The 24,390-nt window shown below is 50.9% G+C and overlaps 2 protein-coding genes across 12 annotated transcripts; both read left to right on the forward strand.

Moving 5' to 3' along the window:
* The first annotated feature begins 757 nt into the window (after positions 1-757).
* Positions 758-4,397, forward strand: ATP6V1G1 (ATPase H+ transporting V1 subunit G1). Its single transcript, XM_068657314.1, has 3 exons — positions 758-869; positions 2,125-2,225; positions 3,646-4,397. Exons 1-3 carry the CDS (start codon positions 788-790, stop codon positions 3,817-3,819), a joined length of 357 nt encoding a protein of 118 aa, XP_068513415.1. The 5' UTR covers positions 758-787; the 3' UTR covers positions 3,820-4,397.
* A 7,829-nt stretch (positions 4,398-12,226) lies between these two features.
* TMEM268 (transmembrane protein 268) lies at positions 12,227-23,412 on the forward strand. Of its 11 annotated transcripts, XM_068657310.1 has the most exons (11): positions 12,555-12,923; positions 14,647-14,967; positions 15,088-15,135; positions 15,684-15,882; positions 16,759-16,868; positions 17,400-17,507; positions 18,693-18,842; positions 19,528-19,638; positions 21,162-21,242; positions 22,026-22,208; positions 23,098-23,412. In XM_068657310.1, the coding sequence occupies exons 3-11, from the start codon at positions 15,106-15,108 to the stop codon at positions 23,275-23,277; spliced, it is 1,152 nt and encodes a 383-aa protein (XP_068513411.1). In that variant the 5' UTR covers positions 12,555-12,923; positions 14,647-14,967; positions 15,088-15,105; the 3' UTR covers positions 23,278-23,412. The 11 variants fall into 11 exon arrangements, with proteins under 11 accessions (XP_068513404.1, XP_068513411.1, XP_068513403.1 ...); XM_068657303.1 differs by lacking the exons at positions 12,555-12,923; positions 15,088-15,135 and adding an exon at positions 12,227-12,537 and having other exon boundaries at positions 15,736-15,882; XM_068657302.1 differs by lacking the exon at positions 15,088-15,135 and having other exon boundaries at positions 12,556-12,923; positions 15,736-15,882.
* Positions 23,413-24,390: the final 978 nt, after the last annotated feature.

The following is a 24,390-nucleotide window of genomic DNA, read 5'->3' on the forward strand; positions in this document are numbered from 1 at the left end:
GTAGACCTGTGCGGTGTCAAGAGTTGGACTTGATGATCCTTAAGGGTCCCTTCCAACTCAGGATATTCTATGATTCTATGATTCTATGAAAATCAATTCATAATCAGTAACAATAATTTACATTTTATTAAAAATGCACCCATTATTTCAACTAATACCATTATTTTATTAACTTTTACTATTTCATTAATTTTATTAACTTCAGAATTTTAAAAATATATCTTATAGTTTATAATTTACTATTATAATTTATTATATTATAATTTATTTAATAGAAGATGAAACCCTTTATTTTTATTACTTCTATTAATTTTAGAATTTTAGAATTTATAAAAGTAACTTTCAAAATTTTATTTGTTTAATAAATATATTAAAAACCTTTTTTATCAATTTTGTTAATTTTAATTTTGTTAATTTTAATTTTGTTAATTTCATTAAATGTATTAAACGTAAATTGTATTAATGTAATAATTTAAAATTAATTTAAACGTATTAAATGTATTAAATGTAAATTTATTACGTTTATAATGTCTAAAATGTATGTTTTATAACTTATTTATTTTTTTAATTAAAAAACCCCCACCCAAATCCCATCCTCGAGATGGGCGAACAAGCTGGGGGGGGGGGGGGGGCTCGAGGGGCGTGGCCTGGCGAAGGGGGCGTGGCCGAGCGCGCGGCCCGCGGGAGGAGGCGTGTCCGTGCGGCGTGACGCAGCACGCAGCGGCGCGGTGACGCATTACGCAGACGCTGCCGGCGGAGCAGCAGCAGCAGGAGGAGGAGCGCGGCCATGGCGAGCCAGTCGCAGGGCATCCAGCAGCTGCTGCAGGCCGAGAAGCGCGCGGCAGAGAAGGTGGCCGAGGCCCGAAAGCGTGAGTGCGGCGCGGGGCGGGCGGCGAGGGCACGGGGCCGCTCTGAGCTGCTGCTGGGCCCGGCGCTGGGCGGCCCCGCGCGGGGAGGCCCCCCGCATTAAGCCTGGCCCCGGGGGGTGCTGCCATTCACCAGCCTGGCTTCTGACAGGGGTGGTGCGGCCGGCAGGGCCAGAGAGGTGGTCGGCCCCCTGTGCTCGGCTCTGGGGAGGCCGCACCTCGAGTGCTGGGGTCAGTTCTGGGCCCCTCACTGCAAGAAGGACATCGAGGCCCCGGAGCGTGTCCAGGGAAGGGTAACAAAGCTGGTGAAGGGCCTGGAGCACAAGGCCTGTGAGAAGCGGCTGAGGGCACTGGGGGTGTTTGGTCTGAAACAGAGGAGGCTCAGGGGAGACCTCATTGCTCTCTGCCTCTGTTTCAGAGGAAGGGGTGTGGAGCTGGGGTCGGCCTCTTCTCACAGGTACCCAGTGATAGGACCAGGGGGATTGGCCTCAAGTTGTGCCAGGGGAGGCTCAGGTTGGAAATGAGAAGACATTTCTGCTCAGAAAGAGCAGTCAGGCATTGGGAGGGGTTGCCCAGGGAGGTGGTGGGGTCACCGTCCCTGGGGGTGTTCAAGGAGAGGTTGGACGTGGTGCTTGGGGAGAGGATTTAGTGGGTGACATTGGTGGTACCAGTGGTTGGATCAGATGATCTTGAAGGTCTTTTCCAATTTTAATGATTCTGTGATTCTATGATTTGTACCCACTGATGGCGTTGCAAGGAGCAGCTTGTTGTAACGCCCTCTGAGGATAGCTCTGAGTGAAGAGTTTTTTGGGAAGCCCGGGGGGGAAGTCATGCAGTACCCAGTTCTCTCTCTTGCTTGTACAACTGACCTGAAGCAAAGCTAAAACTTTGTGTTCCTCCTCCCGTGATGTTTGAGGTCACTGTGAGATGCTCACATGAGCAAAGCCGGGCCTGCAGCTTGCCTCATGTATCTGCTGGATGTGAAAACTGCTCCAGTTGTGGCTGCTGGAAGCTGGGTGCTCGGTGAGCCGGGCAGTGGCTCTGCGTTACTTGGGGCAGCCTCGTGCCCCTGAGGCTGACACCACAAAGCCCTGCGGGTGTGCAGTTTGTGCGGTGCTGACAGCCTCCTGCAGAAGGAGGTGCTGCAATAGCAAATGCCACAGTAATGGCTTTGCATCAGGCCGCTGGAGGGGTGGGGGGCAACATGCTCTGAGTACTTTCGCTTCTGTATTTCACATGTCCTGTTCTTTGGAAACAGGAAAGAATCGGAGGCTGAAGCAGGCCAAAGAAGAAGCCCAGGCAGAGATTGAGCAGTACCGCCTGCAGAGGGAGAAGGAATTCAAGGCCAAGGAAGCAGCGGTTGGTTTGCTAGAGCACTCCCTGTTACCTGTCCAGCCCCTTAGCCCTAAAACTGCGAGTACTTGCCCTGAGAATCCCCCTCAGGGTGGAACACATTACCAGAGGTCTACTTCCCCAACTGCCTTCCTCTGATGCACAGCCACGTGTCGTGGAGACGCTGGTGGAAGTGAATCAGCGTGGTATGTTGTGTCCTGAGAGCCAGAGCTATTCAGGGCAGTGAATTAGCGTGGTGAGCTCGTGTACCCCCTGGTGCTCTGGGGTTTCTCAGCCTCCCCACGCCTGCTCTGTGTAGCAGCATCAGAAAAGACAGAGCTCGTTGCTCCTATGGCCAGCTGGTTTCCCTGGTGCTAACTTGGTAGAAACCACTTGCCTTGTGGACGGCGCTCTTCTGCTGAGGAAGTTGTGAGGCCTGTGCCCTGCTCAGCCTGGCTGCGTGCTGGGGTGTGCATCTTCCTCTCGCTCTGAGCAAGAGGAGTTGGAGCCCAGAGGTGCAGAACTGAAGCCCCTTTCCCATGGAGGGCTGTAGCACAGGTAGGGTGGTTTTGCTTGCTGTGCGTCCCTGCCATTTCTTTTGAAATATTCTGGAAATGATCTGGCAGCTCTCCATCTGTCCAGGTTTTGGTTAGCACAGTAACGCCCCCTCTTTTCTGTACAACAGCCTTCCTGCCAGTTGGTCAAAATGAATGTGTTAAAATCCCATTTTAGTTTGGTTCACTGGGTGTGTGATACCAGGTAATTCCAGGCTAACAAGCAGACTTTCCTGCATGACAGTTGGTTCTGCTTAACTTACCCTTCTACAAAGAGAAAAGCTCTTTGAATTTGAGTCCCACGGTGCTCTCTGTCTCAGTGTACTTTTCCATGCCTTTGTTTTCCCCACTTAAAATGGGAACTTGCTCTCTCTGCCTTTGCTTATGGAGCAAGGGAGATGCTGTAATCCACGAGAAACTCCTTGGTGTGCATATCACGCATCCCACAATCCTGGTAACAAGCCAGGGATTTTTATAAAGATTCTTCTAGCAATGGGGTGATGTGAAGACTGGGCTTAAACTAAATCACAAGTACTTACTTCCTTATATCATCAGCTACAGCAGCGCACAGGGATTCACAGTTCCAGTTGCTGGTACAGTAGGACATTGACTTCTGGAATTCTTCTGAAGCTTCTGCTCTAAACTGGTAGCTAATGGCTGAGAAGATAAAAAACACATGGGCTGTGGGTGATAAACTAGGGCAAGTTTTGGGGGAAATCTGAGAGGACAATCCAAGTGTACTCATCTGTCCTTTCAGAACAGTTATTCCCCAGCAAAGACTAATGGTTGAGGTGCACTGAGGCAGTACAGAAGGACAAAATACAGAGCTAATCATAATGTTCTCTCTGTGAAACAACTTGCATGTCAGCTTCCTCTTTCCTCTACTATTGTAGGCACTTGGATCTCATGGCAGCTGCACCACTGAGGTTGAGAAGGAGACCCAGGAAAAGATGAGTGTAATCCAGCAGAACTTCCAGAAGAATCGTGAGGTGGTCCTCTCCCAGCTGCTGTCACTGGTGTGTGACATCAAACCTGAAATCCACGTGAATTACCGCATCAATGGGTAGTGGTGGAAGAAGGAAGAAGTGTACGGGAAATGCTGGTAGCAGCATTTGAGCTTCAGGTGGAATGTACAGCTCTCAGCCATACCTTACCTGTTTTGTGAAGGTGTTAAATTATTTCAGTGAGTTGTAGGCTATCAGCATCTTGTCGGACTTCTGTTGGTTTCTTCATTGCCATAGATTCAGAGCTTAATCAAACTTCACGTGACTATTTCACAAATCTGTGCTAAGTTATTAAACGTGTTCAGGTTGGCACATTAAAGCTCCCTTATTTCAGGATAGTACTCAGTGAGAGCCTTTCCTCTGAGAGCTAGAAAGGGGAGAGGGATGCTAGCCTAGAGCCAGTCATTTAGACCTGTGTAACTGTATTCTCGTTGACCAAAATGCATTTTTCAGTGTGTTGTAAGCCTTCATACAGGGTTAAACCTCGTCAGAAGAATTCTCTGGCTGTACAGTGCTAGCTGATAATCTTCGGGTGCTTGAGTTTCTCTGTATTGAATATCCTCTGTATATTCTGCTGTTAGCTTGAGTTACAAGTCTGGCACCATGACACTTGAAAGTAAAAACACTCAGTGAACTCCAAAGTCTCTTTAGTCAGTCTTGTGCCTGCTAACTTGTTCTGAATCCTGTCGGTACTCTCAGTGTGTTACATGAAGAGTCCGGACTGAAGAATGAATATAAAATATTGATAAAAGAGAAAGCAAGTGTCTGAAGGTCACAGCAGGTAAGTTTGTAAGTTTAAAACCCGTTAGAGAGCTCCTCCTCTTGGCTCCAGTCTGATGCTCTACCAGCCAGATCGTTCTGAAAACCTTCAGGAACAAATGTCCTTCTGACTATTAGGGGAAATAAAACGTTGCCAGTTCACTAGTATAGTTAGATAGCCAGGGACTGTGCAGTAATTATCCCTCCTTTAGTCAAGTCCTAGGCACTGCTTGTTTATACCAAGGTCATGCTTTATCCTGTAGCATCCTGCTGCGCTCAGGAACAGTGTGAAATAATTGTCTCACTCTTTAGTTAATAATACACACAGGTACATCAAGAACTTTCATGTTTTAGCAGTTTATTCCACCCCACCCTCCCCCAGCAGAATATTAAATGTAACTTTGATTTTTTTGAGTTTAGTTTGAAGCTTTTTTGCAAAAAGGAGACCTCAATCAGCATGTAGCTAATCTAACCTGCAGTTCATGCAGTTGGAAGAAACCTTGATGCTCTTCCTCAGGCAAAACCTTGGGTATTTCTGCAGAACTTCAGTGCAGCGTTGAAAAGCCTCTCAGACCTGTAGAGTTTGATTGGGAGGGAGGGAAGAAAGCAGGGTGGATGGGAGCCTTAAAGAAATGGGTATCTGCCAGCAGTCATGCAGGGCGATGAAAGAGCAGACTGCTGTGGTGTCTCCTGTGGTAATACTTTAATGCTACTGTACTGTAGTTCTGAAAGCATCCCTTTAGGAGTTGAGGCTATTAAATGGGTTGTAAAATTGAAACAAAAGCCTCCTGTGAAGTGAAATGTGTCAAGCTGGGAAAAAGCCAGGTTGGTACAAGGTGAACAGGACCAAAGCATTTTTAATCAGTCTGGTCTAATGGCTGGAGAAGTGATACGGCCTCTTAAAAGGTTGTAACCATGCTAATTCTGGTCTGTCCTTTGGAGATGAAACTTTTCCTCCTGTTGAGAACAGGTGCTCAGATTCCAGCATGATACTCCTAAAAAAAGTCCTCCTAGCCCCAGGCAATAATTAGTTTCATCCAGTTTGTTTATCAGGAAAAGGAGGCTGTTTGTCCAGAAAAAATACAGTGCGTGTCCCCACTTTCTCCTACTGATCTGTCGTATCCCTTTGTTACATGAGCACTTCTTACCCTGGTATCCTGGAATAGGGAGAGACAAAGGAAAAAAGAAGTAAAACTCCCCTGATGATTTCCTTTCTGGCAAAAGAGGATGTGAAGGCTTACTCTTCAGAACATGCAAAAGTTCCAGTGCTTGCAAGAACATCGATTTTCTGTAATGTTTCCCTGAGATTTAACTGGTGAGGATTACCTGACTGCATACTTTGCACAGAAGCATTTCCAATTACTGCTCGCCAGGAAGGCTGGCTTTGTTTACAGCGTAGATGTGTTGGTTTAAACTGAGATTCTTTAATCTTACAATGAGGTGTTCTGAGAAAAGGAATCCTGCTGTCTGTGTGCTGAAGCCAGGCTCCTGACAAATACTCTGCAGGGAGCAGTTTTCTACCGGCAGACGTAAGGAATTAGAAGCACAGAGGTATGGAGTTAGACATACAGCTTCTTGCATCAGATCTAGACCTCCACTTGTTCTGCAGCAGGTTTGGTTAATAAAACCAGCCCCAGCTGCTAGTACAAATCTGTCCCTGATGTTTCCCTGCTGCTGCTCTGTCTGCATTGTCCCTTGCAGATGTGACCCCTGTAGATGTGATGTAATTTGCTCTCATACTCCAGAAAGGGATCAGAAGCTGCTTTAAGCATCTGTAGCACCAATTCTTTTACTTTGAGCTCTGACCCCTGGAAATATGGACAGATTGCCAGCCCAGTCAGTCCTGGTGCTGTAGGGAGGTAAAAAGTGTTCAGCACCGACTTGGTTTTGTTTGTGCAGTGTCCAGCGAGTAGCTGTGGCTGTGTGCTGGATAAAGCTGAGTGCAGCTGAGCAGTTTCCTGGGATCCACATGGGCACAGTACAGGACTTACACAGCACGATTTGGCACTGTTGCATCTACGTTCATCAGCGATGGTTTGGAGTTGGTCTTTGGGGTATTTCTTTTCAGACATTATGTGTACTTTACAGTTGATGCTTTTCATTTTTAAAACACCATGGAGAAGTCTTGTCCTCTGCACCACGGGGAGAGCACCAGATGGACAAATGGCTTATTAACACCAAAATATGTGCGTCATCTGGATGGCTTAACATGCAGTACAAGGCACAATTAGGACACATTTGTGCTGCTTGAAGCCCGAGCTCAATTTTTTAGGGCTTGCCTGTGCTCACAGAGCTTGCTCCCTGCTCAGCTTGTGGTGTTTGCTCTGAAGGTCAGCATCTCCTTGCTGCTGCCTGAGAAGGAGCTCCAGATAAAGCTCCTGCTGCCTGGCACGGGCAGGCTGCTCAAGTCCTTGCTGGAGGTGATGCTGAGGACGGGCTGGCCGCTGGCATTTCTGGGCAAGCTGGGTGCAAATGTACTTGGTACCTCAGGGCAGTTTCAACATCAGTGTCCCACGCAGACCGTCTAGATGGGTGGTTGCAGCCTCGTTAGCCAGTGTGAATACGGAACGAAGTGCCTGTTGCAGGAGGGAGACGGTGTGCTGGCTGTGACCAAAGAGACAAAAAGGATAAAAGGGACAATTTAATTTTATGCTCAGCACCCCCTCTGGAAGGGAGGGATGAAATCAAAGCCCCTCAACACCTCTGCTCTGTCTGATGATGTTTCCTTTTTTTTTTTTTTTTTTTTTTTTTTTTTTTTTTTTTTTTTTGTCCTTTCAGACTCAGTATGTCCTGGGCTTCATCCCTTGTACAGTTCTTGCAGCTAAATACAGAATCTAAGTAGGAAAAGGGCCTAGCAGCAGACAGGAGCGTGTGCAGGGGTGGCAGGGGTGACTCTCCCTGGTCCTTCACAGCCTGGGTGATCCCAAGAGGCGCCCCAGAAAGCAGGCACATGGCAAAGCAGTGCTGATGGGGCTTCCTGTGGAATAGGAACAAGAATCAGTGAATTATTTTTATGGGAACATTTTGTTTGAAATTTAGCATGTGATTTTAGTTTTAGGGCAAGTAGTTTTCTAATTTAAGATCACCCCTGCTTCCTTTTCCCCTCTGGCTCCATTCCCAGGGTCCAAGCAGTGAAACAAAGCAGCCAGATCATCCCTAACCCAGGAATTTGGGAACGTTTTCATTGAGAGAGGAGCAATTTTGGCTGCTGGTGCTTTATCGGAAAGTCCCCGGGCAGCTTGACTTGGACAGTGCAGAACCACAAGAGAGGACCGCGAGTCTTCCCAGTGCCGTGGCTGCAGCTGGTTTTGGCTGGAGCCATTTGCTGTCCCGCCAGGCTGGGTGCTCACACGGACGATTTGCCTTGCAGGAATCATTGAGCTTATTCCAGTGTGTAAATCCAAACTGGCCAACCTTAAATTCCTCCTGCTTTTGCAAGACCCCTACGCAATTCCTGATGATCTTTAAAAAGCCTGGAGCTTTTAAGGCTAGGAATAAGCCCATCAGGCTGCTGGCAGTCCTTGCCTTCCTGCTGCCCACAGCTCCGGGCTCCTGCTGTTTTCCCTGCACCCGTGCCCATCAGACGCAGCAAGCAGGACCAGCTAGTTGCAGATAACCATGTAAGAACAATGCCATTCCTCTTACCTTCCTCTCTCTTTGCCTACATGAAAGCTGGTTGTTTTTCCTTTCCTTTGTTTCCTTCCCCATCTGGAATCTTCTTCTCTTATGTGACACCAGTAGTTCTTGCATTAGTGCAAAATAAGAAAGAAAAGCCTAGAATCGACTGTTCACAACTGAGGTTTTGGCTTCAAAGCATTAGTAAAAAGACTATCAAAAACCCTCAAGATAAATGTTTCGCTGAAAGACAGTTCCCCAAAATAATCCAAGTAAGAAGGTTAGTTTAATCTTTCTTTGAGGTTGAAAGGAGAAAGTATTAATTTCTTGCAGAAAAGATTGTATCTTGGACTGGCATAGAAATAGAAAATAAATAGGTATGAAATTATATTAGGCTGTCTCAAAATAATCTAATAAAGCACCAGCTGAATCAATAGCCAAATCATTATCCAAGGCACATAGCAAGTGTCCTCTTTTTAATTTGAGGTGCAAGAAAGAGGTTTTTGCATTACCATAATAAAAAGCATAATATTTTAAGTCTTCATAGGAAAAAAGGCAGAAATAGGGAAGAAAAAGAACCGCACTTTATGCTTTAAGCAAGTGTCATTTTTCATTTGAAACATGTATTTTAGGAATATTGTGAAATGAAGTTTTTGTATTTAATGACTGTCAATCTGTCAGCTTTGTGGAGCTGTTTGACAAAAAAAAGCCGTCTGTAAAAGAAGACTGTGTGCTGGAAGAGGGGAAGGGCAGGATGAGGCTTTCGACAACTTTGTTCTCCTCATTAAGGCTCACTGGAAAAAAAAACAACAAACTGATGAAAGTTATCTTCAACTTCTGCTGAAAGTGCAGATTCATCCAAAGAAATGAGATCTGCCTGTGTTGGCTGCTGCTCGCTGCTGCAGCAGGCACAGCTGCAAACAAGACCCGCGAAGGGAGAGCCTGCAGCTGCATGCAGAGCACTGCAAACAGGGCAGGGATAACAGTGATGTGCCAGCAGCTCTGGCTGGTTTCAGATACTGCAGAAAAAATATTTTTGTAAAACCATGTAATTAATTGAGAATATGGTCTTGGGGGTCAGAAGAAAATAAAAAAAGAGGCTGAAGAGTATGTGCCTCAGTATTTAAAGCAGGGGGACTTGAAGTAAGTGGCAGGATCTCAGAAGTGGCGTTGAGAAGAGGACAGAGGATGAGGTTACCCCGGAGGACAGGGCTAACTGGCTGCTGTCGGGCTGGGGAAGCATTTCAGATGGCAGTGTTTTTTTCCCGGAATCAGGTTCCCTGTAATTTATTCATTAATGCAGAGCGATGGAATAGAGAGTACAGTTATAATGTATGTCCAGGGCACCAAGCTGGGAAGAGATACAAACAGTACAGAGAACTGAATTACAATTTAAAATGATCTTGATAAATGGGAGAAATGATCTGAAACTGATAGCATGAAACTCCCCAAAGAGAAGTCCAAAACTGAGCTAAGAAAGGTGAGATCAAATACAGAAACCCAACCAATAACCAGCTGCACAGCGCTGCAGGGACTGTGACAATTAAACTTCCCCCAGACTCAGCTGGCAAATGCCTTGGTTTGGAAGAGATGCCGCTGTGCTGCAGCACGTTAATACAAGTGTCCCGGGTCAGATGGAGGAGTCAGAAATCCTTGTGGTTGTGCACAGGGTGAGGTCTCTGCCCCCCGTTTGGATGCGGAGCTTTGAGGCCCCGTGACAGAATGAAGGAGACCTGAAATAAGCCAGGAGTTGTTTCAGAGAGGGCAGGTGTTGATTTTACACCAGGTTCATTGAGGCTAGAAGTCATCGGCTTAATTTGCACCAGGAACGATTTAGCCTGGAGGTGCTGCCCAGCAGGGCGAGCGAGCCCGCTGCAGGCTGTGGTGCCTCCGGGACCGGCAGGTGAGAGCAGGAGAAGTGGGAGAGGGAGGCTCTGCCAGCAGCTCTGCCCTGGGTTAACATGAGTCAGGACTTGCTTCTTCAGACACCAAAGAGGGAAGCTTAAGAGAACCCTCGGGCTGCCTTAATTCTGGTTTACACAAAACCAACTCCCCTGCCAGCCTGTGCAAGCCGAGCTTTTAGCCAACGCGTTGCTTTCTGGAGTAGAAAAGTCTGTGTTTTCGTTCAGTTTTAATTTCACTCGTTCCCATTTCAGCTTTCGAGTGCCCAACCTGGGGACATTTGGAAGACCTCCACTCGCAGGACACAGCCTCTTTGCTTCTGCCTGGCTTTTCAAACAAGGCCCAGGGTGTCAGCTGGGCGCCGTGCAGCCGCAGAACCTCGCGTCTGCTTGGGATCTTGCCAGTGTCCTCTTTCAGTTTTAGGCAGAAAGTTCCTTCTTTCTGGTGAGCTTTTGCCTGACCTTCCAAATTCCCTTCTAGTTTGCTGTTTGGCTTTGTATCTGCAGTACTCCCTGCTGGTTTAAGAGGCTTGAATTTCTGTTCTCTGTCTGCTTAATGCTAAAGTTTCGGTGGGCCTGTTACTAGGTGGGACAGGAACCTTACAGACACAGCTTTGTGCTTCAGGAGCCTGGCTATAAAGGCACCTGTGCAAAGCCTCGCTTGTTGGCAGGCTAGAATCTAAAATACACGTGCTGTTTATTGAAATAGCCTGTAAGACGTTCAGTGATTAATCTGTTCCCTGTGGCTACAGGGTGTCTGCTCACATGGAGAAGATACCAGGTAAGCTCTCATCTGACTAACAAAAGCACCGAAATTACGCCCTGAATAAGGTGCTCAGAAAACCGACACCTGGCAGAGGTTTCTGAGCGTTTGATGACTGCTGGAGTTGGGACGAGCTGGGCTGGGAGGCCTGGGCTCCACGCAGCCGACCTGCAGCTCCACCAGCTCCTTTGGGCCAGCACCTGCGTGGTGCGATCCTGGGATTAGCAAGTGCAGGGGGGTGGGGGGCTGGAAAAGTCTCAGAAAGCAGCTGGAAAGCCTTGCGTTTGGTTTAGATTGGTGTAAGGTGCTGTGGGGCTTCCTCCCTGGTTCCTCGGGTAGGCACAAACCAGGGGCTCTCAGCAGGCTTTCTCCAGCCCCAGCGTGCATTTGTTCTGGCACGTTGCGACCATCTCTCAGCCTTGGTTAGGAGCCTGGAGATTGAATGGTTTAAAGCCTTTTGGCTGCATCAGAGCCCTTTAAGCTTGGAATCGCTTCTTTTATTTCTCTGATTTTTGCAACACCCCTCTTTCATTGGCAGGGTTTGCTGGTGTTGATAGCACGAGGCGTCGATGCCAAGATCAGTGCACCCACGAGCTTCTTGCTAAACGAGGTGTGCGGTGTACGTGCTGCAGGTAATTAGGGGAATTGCTTTCAGGCTTCTTGTCCCTACAGTGCCTTGGGCGCTTTTCCGCAGTGAGCTGACGATGCTCTTTCTAAGCACTTTGGTCTCCGACTTCTGACTCTGTCAGGATCCTTGCGTGGGCAAGGAGGGGAGGAAACGAAGCCAGATCTGATGAGCGTTTGCAAACGAGCCCAACGCTTCGCCTGCCCTGGGTGGGGATGTGAGCCAGGCCTCAGCGAGCGACAGCAGCGAGATTGATGTGATTTCCTCAGTACCTGGGTGATGTTACTCTGCAAGTTGCCAGCTCCCAGTGTAACAAGATCCCATGTGGTAAGTGGTTTTGGAGACAATTCTCTTCCCCGTGCAGCCGTGTGATTTAATGAACACATTGCTCAGCAAAGTCTGGAGCCAACAGGGTTGCAGAAATCGAGCCCTCAGAGAGCAGAGCAGCCTTTTCTCCAGGAAGTGTTCTCTGACAGGGCAATGAAGCATTTTATTTATTTTTTTTAACTGTTCACTAGCAGGCACTGTGAAATTTTATTGACTCCGTTCTTAGCCTCTGGGGATCCTCTAGCTTTTGGTGGGCTCTGATGCTGTGATCCCCAGCGCTACCTCTTGGCCTGAAGGCTGAGCACTGCCCCCAGGACATGATTTTTTTATTTTATTTTTTATTTTTTTTTTTTTGGGGGGGGGTCTGTCTGGCCATGTGCCCAACCCTTCTTTGCTTTTTGGAGCACATAATGGAGAGGAAACCCCACCCGCCCTCCCTATCAGCACAGCCTCCTGTTTTGAGGAGGGCTGTGGGTCCCTCCCCATTACTTCTGCTCCCCTGTGCTTTGCTGTGACCCTGTGCTAATTCAGCAGCAGCGCGTTCTCAGCCTTGAGATCTTTGCTCATCTCTCCTGATCTCTCCAGCCCTGCTGCTGATGCTTGGCTCTGACTAATGTCTTCGCAGCGAATTGTCTGATGCAACTTTGGGATTTGTATTTGGTGAATCCTGCCCAGCTGGTGGAGGAGGAGGAGGAGGAGGAGGAGAGCCTTCGGACTGCGCCACTGCTCAGCTCGTGCCCCCTCTGAAGAAGCCCTTTGGGGTCCAGGTCCGGACCCCCACCCTTCAAAAGGTGACTCCAGCTCCTGCTGCTGAGTCTCCCATGGCCGCGCCTGATGGGGAAGCGTTTCTGAGGAACTGCAGAGGGTTAAAACCACGGCTCTGAAGCGAGCCTGGGGAAAAGTCACATGCACCAGGGAGATTTTGCAAGTCGGTGCTTGCAGCTTGGGGTAATGAGAGCGGGGAGTGCGGGGGCGCAGGCGTCTCGCCTTCAGCTCGCGGTGCCTCATCACTCGTCCTCCAGGGAGAGGCAGGGAAGGTCCCAGCCGTGTCCCCCGCTCGGGCTGGGACCTTTCTCTCCTGCTGTGGGAGCCCAGCGGTGCCGGGTGAAGGACAGTGAGGAGGAGGAGGTGAGGGAGCTGAGCCGGCACCCCAGGACCAGGAGGCGAGCCGGGCGAGGTAAGCCTCTGGCAGCCTCTCCAAAAACGCAGCAGCAGGACTTGCTGAGATAGCTGGGGCTTGGAGGTGTCTGGGAAGGTCCTTAGGCTGAAGGAGGCGAAGGGAATGGCTTTGCATAGAAAATAAGAGTGCAGGAGGTAAGGATACCCCTCAGGTTAGCACAGGGGAAGACGTGGGGGGACGAACCTTCCCTGCAGAGGCAGACATTCTGCAGTGAAAGGCAATGGAGCCAAACCAGGTCTATAGTGCACGATTGGTGTAAAACAAAGCTTCTGTTGTTTTGGGGCTTGCCCGTGCTGGGGAAGGCTCAGCGGGCCCTGGAGTGAGCTGCCCTGGCCCTGTGGCACCGGTCGCTGGCAGCTCCTGGGGGCTGCTGTGGGACTCGGTGCTCCCGAGGTGTCCGAGGCACAGAGCCTTGCTTCATCACTAACATAACACAATGGCAGCGAGAGCAAGGTGGCAGGTTTTAATTTAGGGTTTCCTTTTGTCTCCTGTTTTCTCTCTCTCTCTTTTTTTAAAATTTTTTATTTTGTCTTGTTTTTCATTTTCCCTTCTGTTTGACACTGAACTGAGGGGATTGAAGGCCAAGGGGAAGGAAGTGACATTCCCCGAGTTCACTTTCAGTGCTTGGGGATGTGCTGGGTAACACATCTGCCCATGCTCTGCGAGGAAAACGCGCTGCAGAGCAGTGTGATCCGCTGTGGGTGCCTCACCAGGGGCTGTTGCACAGGGACTGGACGTGCAGCAGACTCATTCTGGAGTAAAACTGTAAAAACGTGGGAGCAGCCAGCGCTCAGAGCAGGTGCCGCGGCCATCCCAGGCACACGGGCACAATACGCACCTCCTGCACCAGGGCTTGGCTGCTTTGAGAGCTGAGTTTCCAGCCCTTTGCAGGTTTTCTGCAACCATCTGAACCTTTTGTGCGGCTCCCCTTGCCTCAGTTTCCTGTCTGTCAGTCCTTCACTGGTGACTCTCCTGGCTTTGTGCAAGGGGGTGATTGCAGCAACAGCCACCGGTAAAGAAAGTGAAGTGATCCCTTTCAAAGGAGAGCTGTTGAGATCCACGAGGGACCTTCAAACCAAGCTCCCAGTGCAAAAGCAACGCAGGAGCTGAGGTTAAAACAAAACAAGAGCTCTGGAGAGCCAGCAGGGATGCAGACGATCTGCCTGAAAGGAAGGTGATTAAACTTTGGAGTTGCACGCCCTGGGTTTGAACAGCCACCCGCAGCTCCTGGCAGCTGCAGCCCCACGCCGGCAGCATTCACACCGAATACCCGTGGGCACGGCGGGGAGCAGAGGAGGGTGGCAGAGATGAGCAGAGCGTGCCAAAGAGCTGCTGCTGGCTGAGCAGGGCTGCTCGTCCCTGCGCAGGTGCGTGCGTGTTTCCTGCGCTGACTGCCGGGGAATTCCCCACTCTGCCCTCACAAAGAGAAGCCTTTTCTATTGCGTGGCCGATTCTTTGCACAGTGTGAATATTTAAGGACGCTGGAATAATTTAAGGAATATCTGGAGATACCTTTTTCACCTAATGGCAGCAAAAAAAGAAGTATTTGAAGCAAAAGGAGAGCCTGTGTGTGCTGCGCTCATGGCTGGCCACCACCCGCCCAGTGGTAACATCCACAGGGCGCAGGCTCCAAAGAGCAGGGTGCACCCAAGGGCTCTGTGCTCTTACCCTTTAATTGCTCTCTCTGCAAGGTATGAGCATTTTTCTTTCCTCTTTACAGGGCTAGAAAATGCCTCCTTGCTCATGGAAAGCAGAATCTCGAGGAAGCCTCCAGTGGGAGTGTGAGTGAAGATTTCACAACCTGGTCCCCAACAGGAAGAGCAGGCTGGCTGCCTGCTGCCTGGGTGTTTCTGAGCCGCCAAAGATAAGGGAGGGAGATGAAGTGCTGAACTTCTGACAACACGACGCAGAGTCGCCGAAGGAGAGGTTATCAGCATGGCCTACAAAAGCCAAGCTGGTGGAATTGAAAAAAACGGGTCCCTTTCCTCCATCTTCTACTGCAAGAGCGATTTAAAGGAAGGATCCCTGCAGTGGGCAAAAGGTAAGCGAGCGAGGCTGGACCGGGTAGTCTCTTGTGGTCCTCTTCCAACCTGGGCTTCTCTGTGACTCTGGGGACTTGCTGAGAGATGCAGTGCTGAGCGCAGTGCCCTTAAATTGGCAGGTGGCAGGTTTTTCAGCGATGCTCACTGACAGCACCTCATTTGCAAAAGTAAGCAAATCTTATGGATGTTTCGGTGCTTGGGAAACGGGGTGGATACACTTTACTTTTTTGGAAAGCCTGATATTTAGGAGTGAATGACCGTCTAACTATTGAAACCCAGGTCCTCTGAAGTCCTCTTTTCTCAGCTTTCAAAAGTCAATCAGTCTTTGGGAAACTCGACCTGTGCTTTTCTTTCCAAGGGACTCTCTTCCCCGGTACCAATTTGCTCCCTCTCTGCAGCCGTGGTTCAGTGCTGTGCGGAGGCAGAAGGTAGTGCCATGGGTGCCCCATTGCAGCGAGACCTGCGTGCTGTGCTCAGCAGGTTCTTGCTTGCTCAATTCACAGCACTTCCTTAGCACTCAGCTTTCGGGAGGATGAAGCAGCTCTTGTTACCCCAGCAGAGGTCAAGGAGCTGAGCCCCTCTGCAGGTTTGGGGTATCTGAGCTTGGCACCCAATAGGCTTTGTGCCAATCAGCTTGACCAAAGCCGTGGGGAACAGGAGAGCCCAGCCCATTTGTTTTCACTCTTGCTTCATCCTCACCGCCTCTGTGGCTCAGTGTCTGGAGGAGATTAAGCTTGGCAAACAAACAGGACGTCGTTATCCTGGAGGTTTCAGATGCATCTACTCTTCCCTTCTGGAGCCGATGCTGTCACGCCCTTTCGTAATGCAATTGCCTCATTTTATTTGGCATCTCCCATTCCTGAGCAGTGAAGAGATGATGAAGATGGAAGACGAAAGCAGGAGAGAAGGGAAGGGTGAGTGTGCGCTGCCTCTCAGCCAGCACAGCTGAGTGGAGAGCACTGAGCAGGTGTTGTCAGGGAGCAACCCAAGGGACGCTTGGCTGGCCCTGGAGCTGCAGAGGGGCAGGAAAATTGTGTGAAACATGTCGATGAAACACGATCTCATCTGAACACGCCACTTCTTTGGATTTGATCTCTTCCTCTTGGCGTAGCTCAGCTTGTGTAAACTCTAGGTAGCTGCCAGATGGGATGCCAGATCACAGCTCTGCTCTGCAGCTCCAAGGCTGCTCTGCCTCAGCTCCGAGCTGCCGGCTCCTCAAATCTAGGGCAGGCTGTCCTCACGCTTCCTGGGCTCCTGCCTGCAGCTTGGGTCCATAGATTATATTTCTGATCCTAGCCCTAGCTGAAGCCAGGAATCACAGGGAGCCCTGAGCAGAGCCGCGCTGCCAATGCTAGAGCAGGGACCTGGTCGCCAGAGGCTTGTAGGGATCATGCTTTAGGGACAGCCCAGCCACATCCCAGACAATGTGGTTGTTGGAAAACGCCTTGGTTTGTTTGCTGGAGTGTTACCTCCCAGTGGGTGGGGTGGGTAGGAACGGGGAATCTCTGAGGGAGACTTACCAGCACCGAGCAGCTCGAGTCCATTGTCCTCCCAGTTAAGGATCAGCGAGACAAGGCGTTATCCTGCTGAGGGTCAGAGCATCACGTTATCTGTGACTGCTCGCCCCTGGAATGTGCTTTGGGTTTCCTCCCTTGTCATAGGTGCCTTACTTACAGGGGACAGCAGGCCCCTGGGCTGCTTTTGGAGCTCTTCGTGATGCCCTTGGAAATATCCAAGGGGGTTCTGCAGCCAGTTAACGCACGTCGGGGGGGCCTGTGTTCCTCTTGCAGACCCCCCCAACGGGCAGGTGCTCATGGTGCTCAGTATGGACAATAACTGCTCGGCCACCTCCTTCGACATGGAGCTCTGTGCAGAGAAGCTGAAGTCCCTCGGGGTTCAGGTAAGCACCGCACTCCCCTGCGGCCCTGTAGGGGTGGGTACAGGACTGGCACCGTTTGTACCTGCACCCAGACCACAGGCACTTCTTATTTTTATTCTTTTTTTGGTTGAAGAGTGACTTGTTTCAGTTTAATTTCAATCTATTCCTCATTGACTTCAAGTCAAGTGTAATGATCTTGGCTTAAACCTCCGTGAAGAAACCCATTCAGTGTAGGTTCAGCCAAATTGCTTGAGAGCACTCTGGTGTGCTGGAACACCCCGGGACAATCTGTCTCGCCTTGTCCTTTGTCATAAAACCACGCTTTTCTCTTCTGACTCTCCCTGCGCTTTCCAGGGAGATATCACTCACTGCAAATGAGGCAAGGACACAGGGTTTTGGCCCGTGACAGCTGTACAGGTGGGAATGGAGCCTGGTACACTGCACAGGAAGGTGCCGCGGGGCCTGCTTTGCTTTGCTGGGGCCTGGCCCCACCAGGCCTGTTCTGGTGGCTCTGAGCCCCACGCCGGTGACCCGAGGTTGTTCCCCGAACAGGTGGCAGCAGACGAGTGGAGGACGTTAATCCAGGAGGCCATCCTGAAGCCCGAAGTGAGGCGGTACATGTTCTACAACTCCAGGGCGTTCCAGATCGCCATCGCTGTGGTAAGGGCTTCTCCCAGGCTTGCCGTAGATGTGTTTCCAAAAACAGGGTGAAACACCTTCCCCAGCCTCTTGCCAGTAGTCCCCTCAGAGTGGGCTGGTAACCAGCATTTGCTGAGCTGGTAGTACCCCATCACGCTCTTTTTAACTTTAAGTTGATCTGGTCCTGATGCTCATTCAGACCAATGGCCCAGGCAATGCAGGCTACCAGGTGGTTTGTCTAGTCTTGCTTTGCTGCTTCTGGCAAAACAAGCTCCTCCAAGTCCCCAGCCACTAGCAGCTACCTTAAGGTTACTTTCCAGCATGCTGAAGGTGTGTTAAAAACTGACCCCTTCATTTTAGATGCCTTTTTTTTTTTTTTTTGGTAGTCATTATATGCATGTTCTCCTTTCACTAATATCGCAGGAGTTTGTGCTCGGTGTTTTGAGGGCTTTGGTGCCTGTTTAGTGTAAACCTTAAAGTGATTTGGGTTGGAAGAGACATTAACGATCATCTAATTCCACCCCCTGCCATGGGCAGGGACACCCCCCACCAGACCAGGTTGCTCAAAGCCCCGTCCAGCCTGGCCTTGGGCACTGCCAGGGGGGGAATGAGTTGTATCACTGCAAGGGGATGCTGTGACAAGATGCACTGCATGTACCCTACTTGCTTCTAGGCAGTCTTCTGCCCAGTGCCTGACACCTGAAGTGAAGGCCAAACAAATTCAGTTTTGATGTTTTTTATGCAGAGGCCACATTTGCTAGTCTTTAGCATAGTCCTTGAGCCCAGTGTCACCGTCCATCATTTGAGCATTGCTGTAATTGAGCAGCCTCTGCACCACCTTGAGCGCTCTGACATAGGAGCTCTCTAAATAGAGGGACTATTACAAGTATTATCAATATGCTTCAGCAAGTGCATTTCTTATCTAAATGGAAGAAGTGGATTGAAATCCTTCCTAGGTATGAATCATCATTAAGAGTTCAGTCTCTGTCTTTACTGATTGGTGGTTTTTTATCATAAACTAGTGCTCACTCAGTCCTTCTAGACCCTTTTCTCCCCCCATTTGTTATTGGAAAGAACTCCTGTCCTTTTTCACCCTCTGAAAAATCCCAGGTGACTTAATTAATTTATGGCAGGGTTTCTTCTCCCCTTGACTTTTCTCCCTTCCACAGTTTTCTGAGCATCATCCATCTCTCTGGGCTTTCACAGATCTTCTACATGTCTCTCTGGACAAACATTTACTCCACAGTCCAGCTGTGCTCCTTCGGGCGCTACTGGGAGGCCAGCGTGCTGGTGACCCTGGCCGCTGTGGCCATCACCGTGGTCGTGATACTGGTCCTTGACCGGCGCCAGAGGAAGGTGAGAGGAGGTGACTTATGTGTGGACACAGGTGGGGAGCAGGGTTCCCTCCCACCAGCGTGCTGGGACCTGGCTCACCTCCTAGATGCAGATGGAGAACATGGCTATCGGGGGTGGTAGGAGTATTTTTAGAGCAGGCGCAGAGATCTGGTTCAGGCAAGGGTATTATAGAGTTAGGTGTCGTAACGCCTACAAAGTAGGTGAAAGCTGGCTCGAAGTGCCTGCTGTTACAGGAGAAAAAGCAACCATTGCATGGTTTGTGCTCCCCCGGCTGGTGGGGAGCCCCGTTCGAGCACCAGCAGAGCAGGGCTCCTCTCCTGCCCCGCTTCTGCACCCACCTTGCCCCAAGTGCAGCACAAAAAGGCAGCTCCTAACCCGTGGAGTTGTCCTTCACTTAGGAGTAGCTGGGGGAAGGGAGAGAGGACACAATGCTGGAAGCCCATCCCCTTCACACATCTTGCCCATAACACACACATAGCGAGATCTCTGGCTGCACAGACATCAGCCAGGGGTGGCAAGGCCATGCTGATGGCTGATGCCCTGCCCTGGCTACAGCCCTGTCACTGCCTTCCCTTCAGAGACATGGTTTTTGGGGTCATCCAGCAGCCTGCAGGATCATCTGCAGCTGTAGGCTGGCCCAGGTTTTGTCACAGAGCATGTTAATTTTTCCTATGTTCTTTAATAGATAAATATGAATACAGATGTGAGGCTGGCAGCTGTCAATGAATTCTTTATCAAACACAGTTTAATTCTGGGGATTACAGATGTCCTGGACGGGCCGCACAGCATCCTACAAGTATCCTTTCTGTGGTGGATCGCTCATATTCCTGCTGGGTAGCTAACGATGGGGAAGGTATTTATTGATGTGGTGATCAGGGAGGATTTCCAGAGGGTGGCATTTCTAGGATTTTTTTTTTTCCTCCTATTGGATGGCATGGGAAATGGGGAATTTTTCTTCTCCTGTCTGTAGGGATTGAGATATACCCAAAGGCTACTGGAAATAAAGAGTTTAAAACAGGGAAGTGAAATTAGTCCTTGGGGCAGACAATTATTCCTGCAAGTGTACTGTGTTTACATGACAATGATGATTCTTACTAACAGCAGAGTGCCAGCAATGTGCCTATGGCAAAACAACACAACAGAGAAATCCCCTCCCTGGGAGCTCGTGCTGTGCCTTGCAGAGAGGAGCTCAGCCAGCAGCATCCAAGCGCTCTCAGGAGTTATTTGTAGCCCCAGGCTCCCTCCTTCAGGCATGAGAGAATCTACTTCATGCAGGTCTCCAGCTGCCAGGCACTTCTGATCATCACCTTACAGAAGTGCAGGTTGAAGAAGTCAGGGGTGGGGGAACGTCCTTTGCTGTTCTTTAGATGCCTTCTCTGGACCAGACAAAGGTTTAGAGGAAAGAAGTGTGTTTTAAGGCAGCATGAAGGTGTAAAAGGAAGGTGTGGGAGATGCTGTCCCAGATTCACTGGTGGATCTCGCACCACCCCCAAGGTACTGAGAAGCATGAAATACAAATGGAGAGGGAACGAGGCAAAGCATGGGGTCAGAGAGAGGAGCAGCGAGGAGCACAGGAGCAGCAGTGGCAGCTGTGAGGTCGTGCAGCATGAGCAGGAAGCACTGAGGAACCTGAATTACATGTTCGTTCAGCCCAGCTTAGTTTCACACCTGAGTGAGTGAGGACTATCGCAGCCTTCACATGTCCCAGAACTGCCTGAGAGCAGAACGGGTTTAGGCTTCCTCTGCCTGCTGTGATGCCAGGTCTGTGTCGGCCCTCTGGCTTCCTCGCTGGGCTTGAGTCCCTTGGCTGACAGCACGTGGCTGCCTTCGGGGGGCTGCTGCTCTTGAAGCAGGATTTGTATCCCCATGGCAAACTCTCGGCAAGTAGTGCCTCCATCGTACAGTGAGCACAGCAAATCTCGTACAAATAAATGGAACGGGTCCCCAGAAACAGAGGAAAGCAGGAAGGAGTTTAGGGGGGCTAATTCACCTGACCCACCGGCTTGTTCAGACATGATGCCACTGAGCTGAGTGACGAGCAGTGGCCGGGGGTCACCCCAAGTGTCCCTGCCATGGCGCAGAAGGTATGCAAGGAGGTCTGGGATGAGGGGAAACATCCCCCTTCCCTGCCATTGCTCTGCTGCCCATTTGCCAGTCCTGGAGGTTTTGCCTTAGCCCAGACCAGGCTTAGAATCAGTGCTGTGACACAGCAGTTGGCTGCTGACCGCATCCTGAGCAGTCCCTGGGCACCAGCCCCCTCTGTGAGGGCTCCAGGGAGGACATTGTGGAGAGGTCCCTTCCTTAACCCCCCCGTCCCAGCTGTGGTTTGTGCACTTCAGCCCCGAGCGCTGCCTCCAGTCCTTGTCAGCCCACCTCGAGGAGCTGCGGCAGACACGGGAGGTAAAGGACAGCGGGCACAGCCTGTGGGGACAAACATGTGGCCACCCCCAGGGCCCTGCTTTGGTGGGGTGGAGGTGGGTGATGAGAAGTACGTGTTGGAGTTGCCTTCTGGGCATCCTCTGCTGTATACTGGGAGCTGGGTGAACTGGGAGGGGGACAAACTTCATCTGCGGGTGCCCAGTTCAGTAGGAATTTATTTAGTGTAGCTGTGCGTGGCTGGATAATTAACTGTGACTTTCATTAAAGGAGTTGCCAGGAGTCAGGGGTGAATTCTGACGGCATGTGTCGCTGTTGGAACTAGCTGACACCTTGAGCTGTCCTCCTGAAACAAATGGGATAGCCTGAGGAGTAACTAAACGCTGCACTGGGCTAGCTGTATGGGGTTTTTGTCCTCTTGTCCCTCAAAGTCTCTTCCTCCTTGTGGCTGCATGGATATCCACACGCTGCTGGCTGGCAACAGCCACGGGATGGGAGGTGAGGGGGTGCAAACCCCCAGATCCCATGGCCACTCACCTCCCTGGATGAACCGACAGGCACGGGCTGAGGGCTGACCATAATGAACCACTGCACAAAGGGGCTGATGTTACACATGTCCAACCTTTCCTTGTGGGATGAAGGCTCTCAGCCCCCAGTGCTGGCAACTTCTCTTAGCCAATCCTGTATGTTTTTTTTTTTATTATTATTTTTTTTTAACTCCTGGGAGGATAGTTTTGATACAAATGAGGTGCTTTGAGTGGTGTCCTGAGGACACTGCTGCTGCCCCAAACTCTCCCTCTCCCCCAGTCGGGCTTGCGGCACAGCCTGGACCAGCTCTGCGTGGTGATGGAGGCGGCAGTTCAGCCCGAGCCGGCAGCGGAGGAGGCTTCGTGCGAGGAGTCCCCTCTCCTATCCAATGGGGTGAACTTCAAGAAGGAGCCCGTAATGTGCAACCAGCTGCTCCGCCTCATTCCTGAGGGCCCACCAGAGGTGAGGAGAAATATCTCTCCTCGATGGGCTGAATGCCTCCCTAGGCACCTTGCCTCCAAACCTCGTCCCAGCAGACGCCGCCCTGGGGACACCTCCTTTTGCCCTGGTAGAAATGCCTGCAGACCTGGAGGTCCACCCACACCTCCTCCAGGGCTGGCAGTTCTGGGTGGTCAATGTTTAAGGCCTTGATGCTGCCTCTTTTATACGCCAGGCATTTCCTCCTGGTCCCCATTTGGAAGCTGACCTCTGCCCGGGGTCTGCGCAGGGACCTGGTGCCCGTGTCCGGGCTGGGGCTGGGCCTGGCTGTGCTGAGCCTTCATCATCTCCACAGTCTGTGCCCTCAAAGACTTGTGCCCTGCTGAGTGACAAATGTGTCCTCATTCCCGCTCAGCAAGAAGCTTCAAAAGAGATGATTTTGATTTATTTTGCAGTTTTCTGCTCGCTGTTACTAAGTGGATTTGGTGCAGGTGACATCCCTGCAGGTTGAAGCTCTCCAGCTGTCTACAGGCAAAAAAAAAAAAAAAAAAAAAATCAGCAGGAGTTGGTGACACAGCAGGAGGGTCCCTGAGCAGCCTGGAGCCCTGACCACCCCACCCCTGCAGCCCCCTGCCCCTGGGCTGGCCTCGCTGCTGGCACCGAGCGTGGTGCTGGGCCAGGTGGTTGGCAGCGGCTCGTTTCACGTCACCGTCCCATGGGGACAGCGTGCCAGCACTGCTGACCAGAAGGGGATCTGGGGCAGTTACATATCTGTCATTGGCTCCTGCCCTGCTTCTATCAGACAAGGACGGTGTTTGAACGAGGGCACAAATGGTGTTCAATGTTGCGTGTGCTCCCCACGCAGGTAGACACTGACGCAGGTAGACACTGACGCCTCTCCTCCTCGTTCCAGGTGATGGCCCAGCAGCTCCTGGTCATCTTCAGCGGCTGCTATGTCCGGCTCCTGGTCAGCGGCCGGCTCCCCAAGACCACAGCAGCCGGGCACGTGGAGCCCAGCAGCGTGCCCTGCCTGTGCCAGTTCATCCAGAGCGCCGCGCTCAGCACGCAGCAGTGCTGCCTCCCGGGCAGGTGACCCCTGGGGGCTGCAGGAAGCCGAAACACAGGCTGCCCATGCACAGCAGAGAGGAGAAGCAGAGGAGAGGGCTGTAAGCCCCATCCTGGACTTATGGGGGTGAACGAGTGGAACTCTAATAAACATGCAATCAGAGAGCTGCTGCCTTTGAAACCTGCTGGCCTGGCCCCAAGCTCTGCCCAGAGGAGCTGCTTTGGGTGCCAGGAACGATTGTGCAGCAGCTCAAAGCACCCTCGGGTGGCCCCTGCTGTGACCCGGGGTTCTGGGAGAGCAGCAGGGAACAGCTGGAGACAGCAGCCCCACAGCAGTGCGGTGCAGTTCATGGGCTCTTTGGAACAAGGACAGGGAACACCTATGCATTACAAATGTGGTGTCTGCTCCGGATTTGGATTGTGGCATGAATTGCTGGTGACAGGGAGCTCTGTCCTGTGCCAGGCGCTGCCAAGTTGGTGGCTGAGACCTCGTCCAAGTTGCCATTCAGGGGCCAGCTTGAGGCAGTGCCCAGTGACTGCCACCTCTGCGAGCTCCTCAGGGATGAGGTGCTGGACATTTGACAATCCATGGGATTAGGCCTTAAAAAAGGCCCACTGTAGGGCAGCCTGGGGCATGGCTCTTGTTGGACTCCCTTTTCTGCTGCACTTTGGGCCAGGTTGAGTCCTTTTGGTTTTCCTTTCCTCATTTTCCCCCACTGTGCTTTCACACTGTGTGTGAGAGGAGGCAGTGGTGAGCAGGAGACCCCAGCACTTGGAGTATGGGAGGGAATGGGGAATGAAATGAGGGGCTGTAAGCCTGCGAGGGGCTGTGTGTTTAGGTGAGCCCATGAACGCAGAGCTGTATGGGCCACGGTAGCTGGTGTCTTCTGTCCCCAGAGCTTCTTGTGACTGTGTGCACCTGGCCACCTCACCACACAGCTTGGACCACAGCATGGTCATGGGACGTGGCACTGATCAGAATAAAAGGTCCTTAGGGCTGTGGTCTCCAGCCTCATTGCAGCCAGGCAGGCACGGTGCCCCCCATCCCATCTCCTGCAGCGCTGGAGCACAGCTCCATGTGGTGCTCCTGGTGCACACAAAGTGAGGAAAGGCTTTAAAATCAGGGGAATGAGGTGTGCAC

This window comes from Anas acuta, chromosome 20 (genome assembly GCF_963932015.1).
Source record: "Anas acuta chromosome 20, bAnaAcu1.1, whole genome shotgun sequence".
In the NCBI taxonomy this organism is placed as follows: Eukaryota; Metazoa; Chordata; class Aves; order Anseriformes; family Anatidae; genus Anas; species Anas acuta.